General features: G+C 40.9%; 1 protein-coding gene across 1 annotated transcript; it reads left to right on the forward strand.

Annotated features, from left to right (window-relative positions):
- Positions 1–50: 50 nt before the first annotated feature.
- pgk1 (phosphoglycerate kinase 1) lies at positions 51–19,159 on the forward strand. Its single transcript, XM_031308075.2, has 11 exons — positions 51–295; positions 3,159–3,209; positions 3,318–3,473; positions 4,815–4,959; positions 7,968–8,071; positions 8,166–8,285; positions 11,353–11,467; positions 15,780–15,959; positions 16,042–16,219; positions 18,239–18,337; positions 18,461–19,159. Exons 1-11 carry the CDS (start codon positions 231–233, stop codon positions 18,499–18,501), a joined length of 1,254 nt encoding a protein of 417 aa, XP_031163935.1. The 5' UTR covers positions 51–230; the 3' UTR covers positions 18,502–19,159.
- Positions 19,160–19,567: the final 408 nt, after the last annotated feature.

Below are 19,567 nucleotides of genomic sequence, written 5' to 3' on the forward strand. Positions count from 1 at the left end.
ATGCTACGTCAGAGAACAGACAGCAACCAGATCCAATCGAATACAAGGCTGTCATCCCGCTGTAGCCAATCAGCAGCGGGGTGGGGGGCGTGCTCTGTGACTGTCGCCGCCCTGCCGCCGTTCCGCTGCGCATTAAAGGTCACTGCTATCACTCTGTAGCTAACCACCGAAGGAAGCGGAGGAGTCCCAGCAAAGGAAGGTGCAGGAAAGAACCGGCTAAAACAAGCAACATGTCTCTGTCTAACAAACTCACCCTGGACAAGGTGGACGTCAAGGGGAAGCGGGTCATTATGAGGTAAGCGGATATTGCCTAGCTGCCCGAACCAACGCGGAAATTGGATTATTCAACGTTTGCTAAACTAGCTAAACGGTACCTGACATTTCGGAGATGCTCCGCTCTTCAAACCTTTAAATCATGTGGTGACAAACTGTGTGGTATTCCCACGGTGACACTAAACTGATGGTTAACGGTGTTACTTGTTGGCTGTCACGTTTTTTTTCCTTCCATGTTACAGTACGTGCCTGTGGGGAGATGCTGCATGGATGCAACCGCCTGCATCCGGCATACGTTAGTTAGTCAATCTTTTGAGGTGCAGTAACATCATTGTAATCTAAATAATCCATTTAATATATTTGTGACACACTGCATTGATAATCTGAGGGATTTCAGTAGTAGTCCAGCTATTGTCTTTTTGATTAATGTGTAATTTATTCGTTAGTCTTTTAAAAACCTTTTTAAAGTATTGACATTTGCAAATTGTACGTTACAGTACTTGAGTAGTGAGTGCTACTCCCTCCACGGAGTATCTCAACATTGTATTTTAGTCAGTGGTGGAATGTAACTAAGTACAATTACTCAAGTACAATACTTAAGTACAAATTTGAGGTACTTTACTTGAGTATTTCCATTTTATGCACTAGCGTTATACTTAGGTTTTAATCCCTTCCTATCGAGTCCAAGAAGTACAATCTCTTCAGCTGAGAGGATGTCCTGTTGCCTGGCTGAAATTAACCCAAAGTATTGTTTAAAAAAACATAATAATATTAAGGTGTCCCTTCAACTTATCTGTCATTTTATTTTAGTAAAGTATCTTTTGCCATTTTCCTGCGGGATGTTTCTACAGAGTGGATGGCCATTGCATGGAAGTGCACTTGAAACCGACACCCTCTGGAAATGTCAGAGGGCCATTTTGGTTGGCTCAGTTTGGTGATGCAATGACAGGCGGCATAGGACAAGGTCCACCGGCAGCAGCCTCCAGTTCGCACTGCTCAGTGTTAAAAGGTCAAATTCACTCCATGTTGAGTTAGTCTCAGTGTAGAGACAAACCATAATACGATAAGTTACTTCATATCACACACAGGGCCTGCCACAGCATGCTGTGTATGTGTTTTATGAACTTCTAGCTGTAGTTGGGGAGGCGTTTTTCTCAGCTGCTGGTCCAGATTTAAAAGGAAGAAGGCGGGACGTTGCTGTGGAGACCCGGCAGTGTCTGACAGAAATCTGTTCAGACTCCAAATCCAATAGAGGCAATGAACTGACTTCCTGGAGAGGCGTCACACCTCCTCAGCCTTCTCTGTAGCAGCATTAAATGCATGTTTGTTTGGGTTTTTTTTTTTTGCAGCACAACAGGATTAAAATTGTAAAAACAGAAATAATCTTATTGGTTGAGTTAATCACAAAAAAAATGGAGCCGAAACAGGTTTTCTTTTTCTGTCCGAAGCCCAGACACATTATTGTTTTTAAAGCCTACCTACTGCTGCCAATAAGAAAAGTTAGTTTTTAGTTAGTTTAGTAAACAAGCAGACATTGTGAGTTCCAACTAGCCATCATACCCAATAGTTGTCTACGTCAGAAGGAACAAATCTAAAACGTTTTCCTTTTTTTATTGTAATTTTTGGGATCTTAGATTTGCCATTAACTAACCTAGAGCTGCAAAGATTAATAATGATTCCAGCTCCTTAAGTGTGAATATTTTCTAGTTTCTTCTCTCCTCTGTGACAACATCTTTTGAGTTGTGGACAAAACAAGACATTTGAGGACGTCCTCTTGGGCTTTAGAGAACACTGATCCACATTTTATAGACCGAACAACTGATCCATTAATCGAGAAAATAATCGGCAGATTAATCAACTCTGAAAATGATCGTTAGTTGCAGCCCTAAAGTTATTTCAAGGTTTAAGTCATCCACTGAGCTCATTTGTGCAGCTCTGCCTCTGCCAAATATGTGAGTCGAGTGTGTGCTTGTTCAAACGATGCAGCAACAGATGGAACGATGTAAGAGCGGAAAACTACTGCAGTTGTTGGATGGCACGGGAGCTGTTGAGCCACTGAATTGCTGACTGTCGGGATTCAGGCTAAAGACAATGAGTTGGTGGGCGTGCGTACGTGTGTGTGCGGATCATGTGTCTCAGTGCATCAGGTCCTCAGACAGAGGGAGGGAGGGAGGAAGGAGGTGCTGATTATGCAACTGCCTGGAGTACGAGGGACGCAGCATGTTCTCATGAGCTGCCAGCGTGCAGCGCTGCGTGTGCAACCAGCTGAGTGGTCTGAGCAACGCTACCAGCCAAAAGGCATTTTGGATTAAAGTATCTGAACGTGTCTGTGTTGACTGCCTTTTGTACTGATACCCAATAATCCTACAGATACCAGAATGCAATGCAGCAACAAAACAAGGAATCCGAAATGGACGCGTACCGTTGGATGCACTTGCTCAGAAATTAGTGTTATAATGCTCTTGAACGTGGTACTCAATTTCTGTCCACTCAAAGATTTAATACTTTTTATTTTTTTGCAGACTTCCTGTTGTAAAAACTTCCTCCTTGACCCATTTCCTCTAATAATAAAGTATTTTCCCTATCTTTGGATTTATGGTTTTGCTTAGGGGGAGTAATTGTATTCAACATGAACTGCTAACTAAACTGTTTTGGAGTAATCAGAATTTATTTTTTTCAGATTTGATTTACATTTCTTGTCAAAAAAAATGCCTCGCTCTTTGCTGATGTATGACTACATGTTTACTTCACAGCTGGAGAACACCAGATGTGCGTTGTAGAAAATGGAAATGTGGGAAATCGCAAAGAGACGAGTAATGTCCGTAATGCATCGAACCTCTCAGTAGGCCATTTCTTTCTGGTAATTACGTTTTCTTCTCTTTCAGGGTGGACTTCAACGTTCCAATGAAGGACAAGCAGATCACAAACAACCAGAGGTAAAGTCCATTTCATCTCTAAGGCATCTGTTCTCAAAATAACGATGAACGATTTATATTGGCTGCAGAGCACACGGTTTCTTTAAGGGAAGAGTTTTTGATTTTCAGGATCAAGGCGGCCGTTCCCACCATCCAGCACTGCCTGGACCACGGCGCCAAATCTGTTGTGCTGATGAGCCACCTGGGCCGCCCTGACGGAAACTTTGTGCCTGAGAAATACTCCCTGCAGCCCGTCGCTGCCGAGCTCAAGACCCTGCTGGGGAGGTCAGTTGATCGACTTAATAACACGTTTCCTTCTTTCATTTCTTCAAGTAGGGATAAATTGTACATCAAATTCATAACTAGAATATTTATATTTTTGTATTGAAGAAATTAAAGTTATAGACAATATAATAAAGTAATTATACGCTGACAAAGCACTGGAAATTAGGATTGTCTTGCTTTGTAGTAGGGATGCCACAGTGATGAAATGTGCCTCTGACTTTCTGGTCGAGCTTTCGCTGCGCTGCACATTTTGGCAGCCGCTGGGTTGAGACAGGAGGTGAAAGCACCGAGAAGAATATGATAACTAGAGCTGGGCAATATATCGATATCATATCGACATCGTGATATGAGACTAGATATCGTCTTAGATTTTGGATATCGTGATATGACATAAGTGTTCTCTTTTCCTGGTTTTAAAGGCTGCATTACAGTAAAGTGATGTCATTTTCTGAACTTAGACTGTTGTAGCTGTTCTCTTATTTGCCTTTCCCCACTTAGACATTATATCCACATTACTGATTATTTATCAGAAATCTCATTGTGTAAATATTTTGTGAAAGCACCACTAGTCAACACTACAATATCGTTGCGGTATCGACATCGAGGTATTTGGTCAAAAATATCGTGATATTTGATTTTCTCCATATCGCCCAGCCCTAATGTTAACATAGATATAAAATGGGTGTTAACCAATTGGGCTGTTCAAAACCATAGGCTCGCTGCGTATTTTCACGTCTATTTTCTCCGAGTGAATCTGGCAGCAAATATAATCTATTATAAATAATACAAATATATTCTTTATTATGTAAATCACCTGATTCTGCACTTTGCTTTTCACTTTGACACCAAATCCTCCACCATCATCTCGTCAGGGGATGAGTGAAATCTGACTCCTGCTTGCAAAATTAATCTAAATGGGTTGACTTTTATTTTAAAAAGCAAGTGATGGTAGGGGCAGGTAAAGTAATCGGTGTATGCGTAGACACCGTCTAACACTGGTTACACCGACCACCACGGCAAACCTACTTTGTAATCACTTTTTTTTTTTTTTTTTTTTAAGTGAGCAATAACCAGTAAATGCTAATATTGCATTTCCTGTGGCCTCTTCACAATAAAAGCCACACATTGGTTAAAAATTGGAACGCTTTTAATGTGAAGCAGCGGAAAGTTGGAAATGTTCAGTTTGCATTAGCAGCATGGCTGTAGTAGAGGTACAGTATCTCTCTTGATCTTCTATCAATGAGATATAATTACCAAACACATCACACTTTGGCGTAGAATGAAGCATTAGAAATCAAGACACACACACACACACCCTGAGCGTTTCCTCTGACTCTGCAGGGACGTTACCTTCCTGAAGGACTGCGTGGGTGCGGAGGTGGAGGCTGCCTGCGCCGACCCCGCCACCGGATCCGTCATCTTGCTGGAGAACCTTCGCTTCCACGTCGCCGAGGAGGGAAAAGGCAAGGACGCCTCCGGAAACAAGGTGAGGTGTCTCCCAGCCTGTTCCGATTGAGGGCGCATTTGAAGATGTTTGTGCAGAATTTGGTGCAGTTTTATACTTGTATCCTGTAACGCTACATCTTATTCAGTCTCGGATCAATAAATGATCACATCAGCTGTAGGTTTTGGGTGGTTTTCCGGTCTGCTTGAGACGCATCGACGCAACGCTGTTGTTGTTAGCATCCCGGTCTCTCAATCATCCATCTGTGTGGAGACGGTTGTTTCACATGAAGTAGTTGTGGTGGTTTTGCCAGATTGGGCCATTTTCTGCTCCACTGAGCCACTTTGTATTGGATTTGTCAGGTCAAAAATGGTTTTGGGCAACAGTTGATAATTCAGGTGCCTTTACTAACCCTAACCCAAAGAAAAGTTAAAGGATACCTCCCAATACTTTATATCAGCTCCTTCTGTCCTCTAATTAGTATAGAGCAGAGATCTTCAACAGGTGGTCCGGGGCCCCTAGGGGGTCCTCAGAGTCACTGCAGGGGGGCCTTCAAATTAGTGTCAATTTTTGAAAGTTTTTTTTTTTTCAAAAATGAAAATGTCTTAACATAATTCCAATTTACGATTAGCAAATATACGTCAATTCCCAGTGATGATAGGCTTACTGGCCTATATTTAAGGTAGTCCCTAAGATGTCTGTGCCACATTAAAATATGATTTATAAAATCATGCCAACAATTAATGATAGCTTAGTATTCTATGCAAAAATGGGTATAAATACAAACGTTATTGTAGGCCCAGTTTAATATGCAACTTCATTTTCTACAATATACTGTATGTAGTAGGGGGTCCCTGCTCCATCTTTCTTTTAGTTAAGGGGTCCTTGGCTTAAAAACTGAAGACCCCTGGTATAGAGATTGACAGACACTGTCACTGTGTCCAGTCTGCTACAACTTTAAGAAATGGGAAGAAAAGATTGACTGGGCACTGAGTTTGACTCGACCACTCAACTTATAGTGATGATCACAGTTGACTGATTGACAAAAACATTACAGCTTTGTAATGGAAGCCTATTAAAGGTTACTATTTTATCATAAAAGTAAAGCTCTGTTTGATGTGAGACTTTCAATTCAGTAACATAACTGTGGTTTGGGATGCTTAAAGGAATAGCCCTAAGGACCAGAGGAACATCTTCTGAACACCGTATTTTATTTATCATATTCAGCCACAGATAACAAAGAGGCTCTGAGGGGCCAAACTTGTTCACGGGACAAAACCAATAATGTTGTCAAGATGCAGACAAAGGTGTGTGTGTGTGTGTGTGTGTGTGTGTGTGTGTGTGTGTCAAAAATATCCTATTTCATTTCACACTTTGAAAAAATACAATTATTATTTCATACTTAACAAATTGGAAGGATAAAAAAAATCCGAAGCACAAAAATTAGGCTGCTTTTATGTACTTTGGGCAGTTTTTGGTGCTAAATCTGGTCACACAGGTTGTGCTTTTGTTTCTGCTGTGTCACCTGGAGGACAACGCACAGTCACTCCAGCTGCAGCGTCCTTCTGAAATAGCTGCGTCACTGTCTGATGACATAGTAGGGAGTGGTGCAGAGACTGGCTGTGTCTGAAACCACCTTTTTAAATTCTCAACCTGTTTACTGTAACATGTTTGATTTACATTGTTTTATTTGTAAACTACATCTCGAATGGAACAAAATGTTGTGTCTATAGCATGTAAACTACTTCATTTTCTTTATTAGATTGCTGCTTAACAAGGATGTGAGGCCTCTTTTAGTCTGCATCCTGGGCATGCTATACCTTGGCCGACCTTTCCCCCTGAGGGTAAATGTGCGTATTCAGGCCGTAGAGGATGCGTCTTTGTCATACTGAACTGCAGATGGTCTGATAAATAACTACAGATCCAGGCTCGGGACTGTCTGAGATGGATCAGCCGCTCTGACCTGCTGACATTTACCCTGAAGGGCCTGGCTGGACATGTTGCTTTTCCTGTCCTGAGCGGCCTGCTTGGTATGCGTGGGTTGGTTTCTACTGTACTGCTGTACTATATTAAACTTTATTTTTAGTTCATTATACAAACATTTCTCAAGAGACAGAGGCTGAAATAATCTCAGAAGAATCACAGCGTCCAGCTCCATGCGTACGATACTATTAAGTGCATAATGCAACAAATGCAAGCGTGGTGCCCTTTCGTGAAAATTAAAAACCACAGCAGTTCATTTTTAACTGTAAAATCTGTAGGAGGGAACTGTTGCGTGCAGCACTCGTCTGACATTTGAACGGAACAGAAGAGATCTCTTGACCTTTTCTCTCCCCTCCAGTCACACAGTCACGACCTTAACTGTTAAAGTGCAGCAGGAACCTGATCCACAATGACCCACCTTCTGACTCTCTCACAGACACACATCAGTGGGGGCAGTAAGCCGGAGACATTTGCCAGCTCCAATTTTCCCAACATTGTGATTGGCTTTGATAAATTAACAGGGGTGTCCCAATTATATTTCTTTTTTACTTTAAATTTAACATTGAATAAAAGGAGCTTTTTGCTTTCGACTGTGGAATTTAAGAGTACGATTGGTGATTCCCGGTGGCACTATTTCACCATAAATCCGAAAGTGCGAGTTAACGCACATTAATTCAGATTTTCTTTTGCCGTTTTTCTTCAAATTTGGAACTTTAATAGTGAAATCAATAGTCCTGTTAGCAATGGTTGTGATGTGAATATGGACGTTAGAAATTGGTTTAGTGAAAAACAAACTCTTTGCAGGCATGCTTTGGATCTTTCATCAGGATGATAATGCAACAGGTGCAGCAGCTGCTCATAACGATGAAATTAAAGCATGAATTAGTACCTGAAGTTCAATGTTCAACAATGTTGTTGAAATAAAATGGAAATATAACTATTTCTTTACAAAGAATAAAAAAGACAACATCCTCACTTGGAAATCAAATGCCCTTTATCAGTTAACAGTTGTACTCCATCCTCTTCTCTTCATCTCTCACTCTTTTTCTCTCGTTTTTGTCCCTCAGACGAAGGCCTCCCAGGGGGATATTGACTCCTTCAGGGCATCTCTGTCCAAACTCGGAGACGTTTACGTCAATGACGCCTTCGGCACGGCTCACAGAGCCCACAGGTGAGCAGGACGGTGGTTAATGGAGGACGGCAGCGGTGATAGCTGTGACGATGTGATGGTGATGTCTCCTGCTCCTCTTCCTCCTCTCTCCCAGCTCCATGGTGGGAGTCAATCTGTCACAGAAGGCGGCTGGCTTCCTGATGAAGAAGGAGCTGGACTACTTTGCCATGGCTCTGGAGAAACCTCAGAGGCCCTTCCTGGCCATCCTTGGAGGGTGAGAACAGTTCATTAAGTTTGGATGTGTTGCCAGGAGTTCAGACTGTAAACAGGCCTGCGTTAAAGAAACAATGCAAGGACATGAAATACAATCTGGGAAGTCCAGTTTTAGCATCTGATCCATGCATTTAAAGACTTCTCAGACTCATAACCAATGCACAGAGGGTTATAATATTTTTTTCTTTTGATCAAGGTCTGTTTATTAAAGATTTTCGGTGTATGCAAGATGTAAACAAAATACAAACGGGCATCCACCCACCCACCTACCAGACCAATACCTCTAAATTAAAGCTGGTCACTTTGATATATTTTACCTGGAAAGGAGAAAGGAATACATTTAAAAAAATAATTACAAATCTTCCGGAAATTTACAGAACCTTGACAGCCGTAGGTGGCACCCACCGGATTGGCTTGAAATGAATAAGAGGGCTGCGTTTTTTCATTTTGAACGCAGCCTCACATGAACATTTTCAACCCTAGTAGAATGTATATTTTGAACCTCCTACGCTGTGTTTGACATTGTGTACCGGCTGGTTGGATTCCTCCAAACCAAACCAGGCTACAAACATTAAACACTGCCTGTTTTTTATTGTCTGGACCATTTGATTTTGGAAAAGTAAAAACCTCTTTGCCAGCGTTGTCCTCTCTTCCCCTCGTGCGGTTTAGATATCATCACACTGCAGCTTCTTTTTGTCAAATACCCAGGTGGCCGTCCAGGAATAGAGACTATAAGCACATTATGTAATCTGGGGTGTCACGGTACAACTGCTGTCTTTAATACACTAACGCTGCTCAGCACGGAGTGTGCAGATGGCGAGCAGCAGACATGAGAAGTCATACAGTGTTTTGTATTTGAGTTTATTGTTAACACTTGCATTGTTATGCCAGGACTATTTTCAGGGTTGTTTGGTTGATGATTTAGTTTAAAGTTACTCTCAATAACAAAAAAGCAGATGAGCTGAACTTTTCAGACATTTCTCACTTGTTTAGTGATACTGAAGGGCAGTTTGGTTTGATCTAAAATACAAATATTGTATATACAGTCATAAAACTAGAGCTGATGTTTATCATCAAGCAGGACTTCAGTAATAAGAGCATATTCGCCCAAACTGACTGATGCACAGCATTACGCATGCATTAATTAAGATTAGATTAGATTCACCTTTATTGTCATTGTGCAGAGTACAAGTACAAAGACAGTGAAATGCCGTTTGCGTCCAACCGAAGTGCAAAAAAGCAGAAAAGTGCAATGTGATATACATAGTATAGACAGGTGGTGCATAGACAGGACAAGAAATATAGTGCAGTGTAGACAGTAGTATAGAGTTGGTTTACAGAAGGTGGTTTAGAGTAATATAAATTAAATATCAATATGTGCAGTGTATTAGCAGTTGCTAATTATCTATTTATTCATATTTGTACCGTATCTGTGAATTGTCCTTTTTTGTGTGCTACTCTTTGTGCCTTTTTTTTAATAGCCCCTTGGGGGCAAATAGTTACTTGAATTTAAATTCAATTTCTCTATAGCAGTTTAGCTGAAACCATCGTATTTTGTCAGATGTTACACAGGTTCAGTGACAGAAACTACACTATGTTAGAATTCACAATCCTGAATATATCTGTAATCAATGAGGAAGTTAGAGGGTATAACAGTCTTTACTTTCTAATGCAATAAAAGCAACAACATGCTGTCACCTTATGTAACTTCCTGTGGTTGTATGTGTCAGTGCTGCTGCAGGTGGTTTTATATTTGTTTTCCTGTGTTGGTCCGAGTTGTGGCGTCCCAGTTGGGTGAGTTCAGAGGCAACAGCGGGCGAAGCTGCTGCTACAGACACTCAGTTTAACCGGTGGCCACGTGGGTTTTGGCCTCGTGTCAGAGTCCATTTTAAAGTGCATTGTGTAACGGTCACTCCTGCTCGGCGTCGAGCAGCGCAACCAATCCCCTTTTTCCTGGACACGGACAGAACATTGATCATTAGTGTGTAATCAGCCAGTGAAGAGTTAGGTTCATTAGGCCGCAGAGAAACGGATAAATCATGTTTGATGGCTGTAACTCGGGTCAAAGATGTTTTCATTAATGATTTGTTGATGCACAGTTAAGAGTTGGATTGTTTTTTTTTGGTTGAATCGTATGTGTCCGTATTTATGATCCCAAGAAAATTGTTATTAATAACTGAAAGACATGCTGTTATTCAACCCAGAAGTCCGTTTAATTCATCTGAAGGCTTATCAGAGATCAAAACCCAACTACACAACAGTTTATAATACCATGAGGCAGCATTTTACGACTCTTGCGGCAACTGTTCTATCTTTTTGTTGCGACGATTGCGAGCTAAACAGCAAACATTCATGCTACAAAGATAAATCAATTAATTGAGGCTTGCCCAATCTTCTTTCAAATCACTTCTCTTCTATTTTTGTGAAAAGCTTTTTTCATATTGTTACCACACTGTTTTATTTCCAACATATCTTTTGTTTTATTGTTGTATATTATTGTTAGTTATGCCATTTTATGTAAGGCACTTAATAACTTCATTTTGAAAAGTGCCAAATGAAGTAGCTATTATTAATCGACGGAAAATGAATGTTTCATTAATTGCTGGATTGTTTTAGTAGTTTTCAAGCAAAAATGCCAAAAACTAAATATCTTTATTGTATAATAGACAGTCCAAAACAAACAATTTCAAAAGGTTACCTCTGGCTTTAGGACACTGATGGTATTTATACATTTAAAATAATTATTACACACACAGACCAAAAGATTCCTCAATCAATCGAGAGTAATCAGCAGAACAATCTAACAAAATTAATTGTTTGCAGGTCTAAAGTCGGTCTGAGCACAGCTTTAGAGCATCACAGGAGACCAGAATATAAAGTTGAATAAGCTATTTAAACCCAAGTCAGATATTTTATTAGAATAGTTTAAACCAGTTCAGTGCTGCATGCACAGATCAGTCTGTACAAACACATGCCAATCTTGTTTTTTTTTTTTAACCTTTTTTTTTGCTCTCTATATGTTTCTTATCTATACTGATGTGTGCCGCCTCTGTCCATCTGTGTTTCAGAGCAAAGGTGAAAGATAAGATCCAGCTGATCAACAACATGTTGGATAAGGTTGACGAGATGATCATCGGCGGCGGCATGGCCTTCACCTTCCTCAAAGTCCTCAACAACATGGAGGTGAGGGAGAACACATCTCTACATTGGGCAGTGAAATGCTTTGTTGCCCCCTCCAGTATTTGAAATCTATACAACAGATTAAATATTAAAGACAACACATTATGAATAACTTTTACAGTGAATCATTAAAGTAGTGGTTCTAAAACTTTACCCCTCCTTTTTGAAAAATTTTCAGCCCAGTACCCGCTGAACAGCGCAAAACATTTTTGGTAGGAAAAAAAAACTAATCTAAAGAGGTACAACGCTGCGCGTGTTCAGGCTGAACAACAAACGTGTAACTGAAAAACACAAAGTCTAGCCTCCATTTCAAATGTCTAGACTGCATCAATACATTCATTTGTTATTATAGTAACAACTTATAGTAAGTAAGAGTCACCGGACGACACAATCTTCTGAACATAGTCATACTGAGAAATCCAGAGAGTTGTGTGGAGCTGATAGTCTTAATTAGCTTTGTAGCAACTCATTTGGTAATGGCTTGAATGTAACGGACGTTTAATATCAAAGTTATGCACTAAAGCTTCAACGTACTTAAAGGGGCACTATGCAGTTTTGGCCATTTCTTCGCTGGTTTCTGGCTTTTTGCTGGCAGGTTTCTCTATAGAGCTCCACCTACAGCTTCAGAATAGATATTTGGCAGCTCCTATGTTTTCTTGTGTCTGACTCCTCGCTCGGTCAGTCTGCCGTTTCCTCTTTCTCTGTTCCTCCATCAATGCTTTCCTAGCTTTCTGCTTTTTTTTTTTGCCGGCTCAGCCGTGACGATAGTGTGAAACTGTATCGCTACCTTGTTAGCCGGTTCCTGAATGGGCGTATGTGTGCAGTGCCGTGAAGCAATTCGTTACATGGCGAGACCTGATATCACGCGATACTTCCTGACGCTGTGGCCGGCGGCTCGCCGGCCGAAAGTTGCAAGGGTGTTTTTTCCGCTCACAGGCGCTAGGGGGGAGCGAGACGACCACCATTCAACTCAAAGTCATATAATCATTCCAATGACTCCGAAGCTGTTCAGTTAAGGTAAATTAAGCTAAAAAAAACTGCATAGTTCCCCTTTAAGCCCTATTCACACGAATCGGTCATGTCTGTCATTTGTCAAGGAAAAATTCCCCCGCAAAAACACCCAGGTCCTGTGATTATATTAGTTGGCAGCAAAGTTTCATGACTTGTTCTCAGCTAATTAACTATGTTAATGATATTAGTTAGCTGAACATGCTACATTAAGGTTGCAAGGTTTATTTATTTGTCATTTTATAACGGAGTTGCGCAATGGGGTTTGGAAACAAAAACAAACTTTGAGCTAGCAAGCTACATGCTGAAAATGGCAAGTTTTGAAGAAAATTTGGATCACGCAACAAGGCAGGCCTGCTTGGTTCTTTCGGTGAATGATTGTTTCCTGTGCGCCTTTTGTCCATTGTCAGGAATGAATGAATGGACGACGGAGGATGCCAGAACCGTCCGACGCAAAGCCAACGTGCTTTTCTAATGGAGCTGCTGGGCTCACTGTTGAATGTTTCTGGTGTTCAAACAGTCTTGTGAAACGGCTTTGTTTTGTTAGTTTCGCAGCAGAGATTGAGAATCGCATTCTTGACCTGAATTTGACCTCAGACAAAATTATTTGAAAAGACAATCTTTTGTTTAAAAAGGGTCAGTTCACTCAAATAACAAAACCGCATTTTTTTCTCACTTCTCAAGCGGTGTCTAGCCAAGGAAATAGTTTTGGTTTTATTTTTTACAGATTTTGAGATATCGTCATCCACAACCACTCCAATACAATGCTCACGGCACTGAAACACAGGCAGCAGTGTCTCATTGAGGTACTTTAAAACCTTTAGCGCCAAGAATCGTACTTCTTCTCCGACACAGAACTCTCATACAAAAAACTTATAGACATGATACATATATTTTTAGATTGAGTGCGACTTGTATGTAATTATCTCTGATGTACACCATGAATACATGTTGATAGATTTGCTTAGAAATCGTAAGAAAAAGACGCTCCATATACCTCAACTTACTGAAAAGTATCTTCATTTTTAGGTTTTCATTACAACCAAAGTAATAGTGATAGCTGTCTGTACACCCATGGGTACACTGCAAACAGGAACTGCTAATAACCCATTCGGGATACTTTTGACTGACTCCATGGCAACATTATACTTCCTCTTTACATCCCCCAAAAGCTGGTTCTGCCCCAAAATGTTTGGAACTGTAGTTCCATGATTATCTACCACATACAAGGAAGATAAAGAATAATAATAGGAGTGACAGTATCCTTTTTAATATCAACTTTTTGTTGGTGTGTAGGGTTGCACTATAAATATTTATAGACATTGCTGAGGCTCAGAATGGTTTTGAAAGAAGAAAGTGGTCCCAAAGCAAATTGGAGTTCCTCTAAATTGTTCCTTAAAGTTCCTTTTTAAAATCAAATGTCACCACAAACTATTTCATTCTCCTCCATTGTAGTGAGGTGGAGGCAGGCATCTCAAGAAATGGACAAATACAACCTATTATATTTGCATGGCTAGATAAAACTATGGTGAAGTGTGGAAATGTGTTCTTTTGTATTTTGGGTGAACTTGTGCTTTTTTTTTTTTTTCTTTTTTTTTTTTAATATAAAGGGGAGGAGGGAAAAAAAGCTTCTTTGTTTGTAGATCAAATTTAGGTCATGAACGTGACATCGACAAAACAAAGTACTTTTTATCTCTCCTGGGGGAGTTGAAATGTGATTGGTTAGTTTTTATTGTCACTCCAGAATGTAGCTTCTTTTAGTTGAACCAGCAATGCGTTCTAGATTGTTAGAAAGACGACCAATCGCTGAGCTTCCCAGCATGTTCCTTACCTAGCAACCAGTCAAAAGAACCTTCTGATTGGAAGAGACACAGGTGGTTTTGTTTTGTTTCCTGGGACTTGATTTGTTTTCCTTCCATACAGACAATTTGCAGTGGTGTTGAACGTTCATTTTGACATAAGCATTCAGATTTTTACGGTTTTAAAAAAAAGTTTATCACTGTCGAAAGAATTTTTTTTTTTTATTTTTTTTTTTTCAAACAAAATAAATATAAAAAATGAAGCGGCACTAGTAAAACGTTTTATGTAAAAATACACCTGTTGCGTGGCCGGTTAGCTCATTTGGTAGAACGGGCGCACATATAGAGGTTTATTCCTCGACGCAGAAGGTCCAGGGTTGGAGTCCGACCTGTGACGGTTTTCCTGCATGTCTTCCCCCTCTCTCTCCCCTTTCATATCTCAACTTTCCTATCATTAAAGGCAGAAATGCCCAAAAATCTTAAAAAAAAAATACACCTGTTATCTTTCTGTCTGGTTGTTGTAGAGACGTTCTCATCCCCACAAACTTGTAGAGCTTTTAGTACCAGAACTAAGTCACTAATAACAGATCTTCAGACCTTTTTTTTTAAGGTTGTTTTCACACCTGCCTCGTTTGGGCTGATGTGAAAGCTCATCCGAACGAACTCTGGTCCGCTTAAAAACGGGGGTCTCGGTTCACTTCCAAGTCCACTAGAGTTCAGTTCACTTTAGGGTAGAACGCGATCCGCCCCAAATACAGGAAGTGAACCAACAGAGCATTTACTAACCTGCAATTTCAACCTTGCACCCAATTTGTGGACTTGTATGTTGATTTAAGGTACGGTGACTTCATATCCATAAGCTGTTCTGAGCACAAATCACTGGTCGTCTGTGTGACCTCATCGCTCTCTCCTTCCCTCGCTGTCGGTCAGCTGCTCATTGTTCACCTTCTTCGAAAATATTAAACACTTAAACAAAACCAGGAAACCCGAGACGTTATAAATGTGGTGTGGCTCCATTATTTCTGAGACCAGAAGTGTCTGGTGAGTTTGATATGTTCTGTCCAATAATCATGCGACCGTCTCGACCGCGTGACGTGTGTTTACAGCGTTTGGTGCGTGTGTGAAAGCAAACCGAACCAAATGAAAAATGCAACAATGTTGCAACTGCACCCCCGCATCACAGAGTGTGAAAGAGCCCTTATTGTTTACAACAAACTTCATACATCACTGCTGGAGTAATCAAAGTCAATGCTAACTATTAATCCATTATTCCTTTTTTCCAGGCTTTAAAGACAAAGTTGTCAAACTTGAACACATCAAAATTAAACAACCATTCAATTAGTTTGATCTTAACACCAGAATATTAAATATATATAACTGTTTTCCTCCTGAATATCTTTGAATCTGCCAACCTCTAAACTCTCAGCCAAAGATGTTTGCTTCAAGATAAATGAGATTCTCTCTCTCTCTCTCTCTCTCTCTCTCTCTCTCTCTCTCTCTCTCGTCAGATCGGTACCTCCCTGTACGATGAGGAGGGGGCTGCCATCGTCAAGGACCTGATGGCCAAAGCAGAGAAGAACGGCGTCAAGATCACGCTGCCCGTCGACTTCATCACCGCCGACAAGTTTGACGAGAAAGCGGCCACCGGCACGGCGACCGTCGCTGCCGGCATCCCCGCCGGCTGGATGGTGAGAAAACAAGATTTATCTCGATTTCTTTTCACGGTTTTTCTTTTGCTTCTGTTTGGGTAATGATTTCTTTCCTCTGCAGGGTTTGGACTGTGGACCAGAGAGCTGCAAGGCCAACGCGGAGGTGGTGGGCAGGGCCAAGCAGATCGTGTGGAACGGCCCAGTTGGTGTGTTCGAGTGGGAGAACTTTGCCAACGGAACGAAGAGCATGATGGACAAAGTGGTCGAGGTGACCAAATCAGGCTGCATCACAATCATCGGTAAGAAAGACAAAGTTACAGCATATTCTCCCCAGACTGGCATGGTCAAAAACATTATCCTTAAAGGTCCAGTGTGTAACGTGTTTAGTAGTTTATTATCAAAATCTGTGTTGTCTGTACACAAACTTGTCCTTTTTCATGAATATTTACCACCACCATCAATTCCAAGTATTCCTTTTGGCTTGAAATTTTACATTTGCGTTTGCATGAACTGGGGTAGACGCTCCATATTCATGCTCCATCTTGAAATACGTTAGCCGGTAAGGGACATACAGGACACACTGCTCCGCCTTTCGCGTTTTCGCTGTCACATGAAAAACTCACAGGTGCTGCTAATGGGTATCGTAGCTTCCCGGCCCCGGCAAGTTTGAAGAAGGAAACATGGAGGACCACACATATTCAAAATCCAAATTCCTTCTTCTTCGCCCAGAAAAAGAAAAAGGATATTGAACAGAGCAAGAGACCGGCGTCATCAGAAGAAAGCGTGAAGGCTACCGTAGCTGTAATACGTACTTTGAACTGCGTGGTGCGAGAGAGAGTTGATTGAAGAAAGCGTGAAGGCTATATATGATCCCAACGCTAGATGGGCGAAATAACCACACATTGGACCTTTTTTAAACACTGAAAAGTTATGCATCTCAAAATAATCTCGGCTCCGGGCCTCTTGATCACGTTTACAAATCACGTTATCAAATCAAGGTAAACAAAATGTCAGCTATCGTCTGATATCGATACAGTATTGCCACAAATATCGCGATACTATGCTGTATCTTTTTTTTTTTTCACCCCTAAAAAACACATTAGATTTTGCTGAGCTGTTAATGCACAGCACAACACTGTGGATGTTTCAGTACATTGCTTAAATAAGGGAACAAAATGTATAGATTTATTTTAAAATCAACGCTTTTCAGACTGTGTTGTACCCCAAAACACGTTAGTCAGGTTTTTTTATTTTGAAGGATTTGATGTTGGGATTTGTATTGTGACAGACTTGCTGGATGAGGGGCTGGCAGGGCTGTGATCCACAAGTTTTTAAAAGTTTAGTCGTCTTAAACATTTGGTGACCACACCCCCGCGCTGGCTGTTGCCTTACTGGTGCTTTCACAAAATATTTACACAATGACAGTTTTGCTAAATAATCATCAGTAATGAAGATATAATGACTAGGGTTGGGCATCGTTGGGATTTTAACAATTCTGATTCCGATTCTTCCTTTCGATTCCGATTCTTTGAGGGGTGGAGTTGAAACGGGTCACATGCTTATTCTCACAAATAAGAGGAACGTTTTATTGACTCAGTAGTGGGTTGCAGTTTGACGGGGCTTTTTCAACGTAAAATAAAGCCAGACTAGAGCGCTGCTTACTGTGCTCCAAGGCTGCGACACAACAAGCACCTGACTGCTTCGGAAACCAAAACTTGCGCATTTTAAATTGGGAAGCGACGATCAGATTTGGAACCAAATCCTCTAAACAATTCCAATAAAGAAACTATTCTACTGGAATCGTAATTTTTTAAACCATTCCAAGTAGGAATCGGATCTCGATGCCCAATCCTAATAATGACTAAGTGGGTAAAGGCAAATAATAGAACAGTTACAACAGTCTTAAATTCAGAAAATGACATCACTTTACTGTAATGCAGCCTTTAAAACCAGGAAAAGACACTTCTGTCATCACAATATCCAAAATTGAAGACTATATCTTGTCTCGTATATCGATGTCGTTTTAATATCGATATATTGCCCAGCCTTAGTTGGAACATTAGTCTGTTTGTTTGTTTGTACAATGCAAGGCTGCAAATGAACCGGTTTGCTCCAGTCCTTTCTTTTCCTGCGGAAGTCCTCGAGCTGAGAGGCTCCTGGTTGAGCTGCTGTTAGATGTGCGGAGCCATGTTTAAATTAAACGCAACACACAGCTATATTGTCAGAAAAGAAACGCAACCTGAGGTCTGAGGCAGAGGTCTTTTACAGGATGTTGTAATTTAACCTTTAAGTCGTGTACGATTTGTGTTTGTGTCCAGGCGGGGGCGACACCGCCACCTGCTGCGCCAAGTGGAACACAGAAGACAAGGTCAGCCATGTCAGCACAGGAGGCGGCGCCAGCCTGGAGCTGCTGGAGGGTGAGGCACAGAAACATGAGGATCCTTCACACACAAAAACACCAACATGAACCATAACCCACTGCAAGGTCTGTGTTATTAAAGCGTGAAGCTGACTGTGCGTTTGCTCTCTCTCTCTTTCAGGTAAAGTCCTGCCAGGTGTGGACGCACTGAGCAGCGTCTAAACTTCCCATCAGCCCGCTGGTGTTTGTGTGAATGTGTGCGTGGAAGTGTGCGTGTGTGCAAGAGGTGTGTAACTACTCCTGTTTACTCCTGAAACCTTAAAAACAAACGCACCTGCTTTACCAGCCATTTAATCATCTATTCAGTGATTGTTTTTAAAGTAAAACCAGAGAATAATTTACTGTCGATGCTGTCTGTAACAAGTTCTGCCTTACTTCAACACGCAGAGGGAACTCTACAAGTCAAACTGCTGCAAATAGAAACCAGTAGATCAAATGGTTTAAGGTGGATGTTGTCGATTGCTCAGATGATGCATTTTCCTGTTGACCTGCTAAATTAAACGACTGAAACGCATCATGTTACTGTTCCCTGAATCGGGGTTTATTCTGACCGTTTACCCCTTAAGCACTTAAACACCGGCTCCTGTGTGAATGTGTGTAATAGCTGTGTCACTTTTGCATACTTACCCTTTGGAAATGTCACTGCACCACCCTCCATGTGTATACATACAGGATATATATAAAGAAACGTTTGTCTTTTGTGTGTACGTAGACGTTATGTCTAAATCTGGTCCTTGGTTTCTGAGCTGCTTCAGACGGACACGTGGTGTATCTCTCACCTGATCTGTTCAGATTAATAAAACCGTCTCTGTAAGAACTTCACTGTCACTGTTTCCTCATTTTAAGTCGTAATCAGAGGGTAACTCACGATACAGTGGTGTCATAACACAAGTTGTTATTCAAACAATCATCCGTCAACTCACTGAAAAAAAACTCCTTTAATGTCATATGTAACAGATTTCATAAAAAACAATGTATAGACTCATGTAGTCTCGCTCATTCATCACATATGACCCACTAGGAGCGGTGGTGTCTGTATCTCCAGAGACTCTGCCCTCTGTCTGGATTCTCTTTTATTTTAATTTTTTGGGCATCAAAGAGTCTTTGGCGGTGGCTAAAATTAGATTTTAAAGCTTTTACTTTTAGTTTTGTAAGTAGGGCTGCAGCTAACAATTTTCATAGTCGATTAATCTGTCGATTATTTTCTCGATTTAATCAATTAGTTGTT

This window comes from Sander lucioperca, chromosome 13, assembly GCF_008315115.2.
Source record: "Sander lucioperca isolate FBNREF2018 chromosome 13, SLUC_FBN_1.2, whole genome shotgun sequence".
In the NCBI taxonomy this organism is placed as follows: Eukaryota; Metazoa; Chordata; class Actinopteri; order Perciformes; family Percidae; genus Sander; species Sander lucioperca.

Excerpts from the sequence above, each read along its gene's own strand:
- pgk1 (XM_031308075.2), top strand. The coding sequence starts at position 231 with ATGTCTCTGTCTAACAAACTCACCCTGGACAAGGTGGACGTCAAGGGG. Across the intron at positions 8,072-8,165 it reads ACGGCTCACAGAGCCCACAG|CTCCATGGTGGGAGTCAATC; the intron begins GTGAGCAGGACG and ends CCTCTCTCCCAG. Across the intron at positions 16,220-18,238 it reads AGGCTGCATCACAATCATCG|GCGGGGGCGACACCGCCACC; the intron begins GTAAGAAAGACA and ends GTTTGTGTCCAG.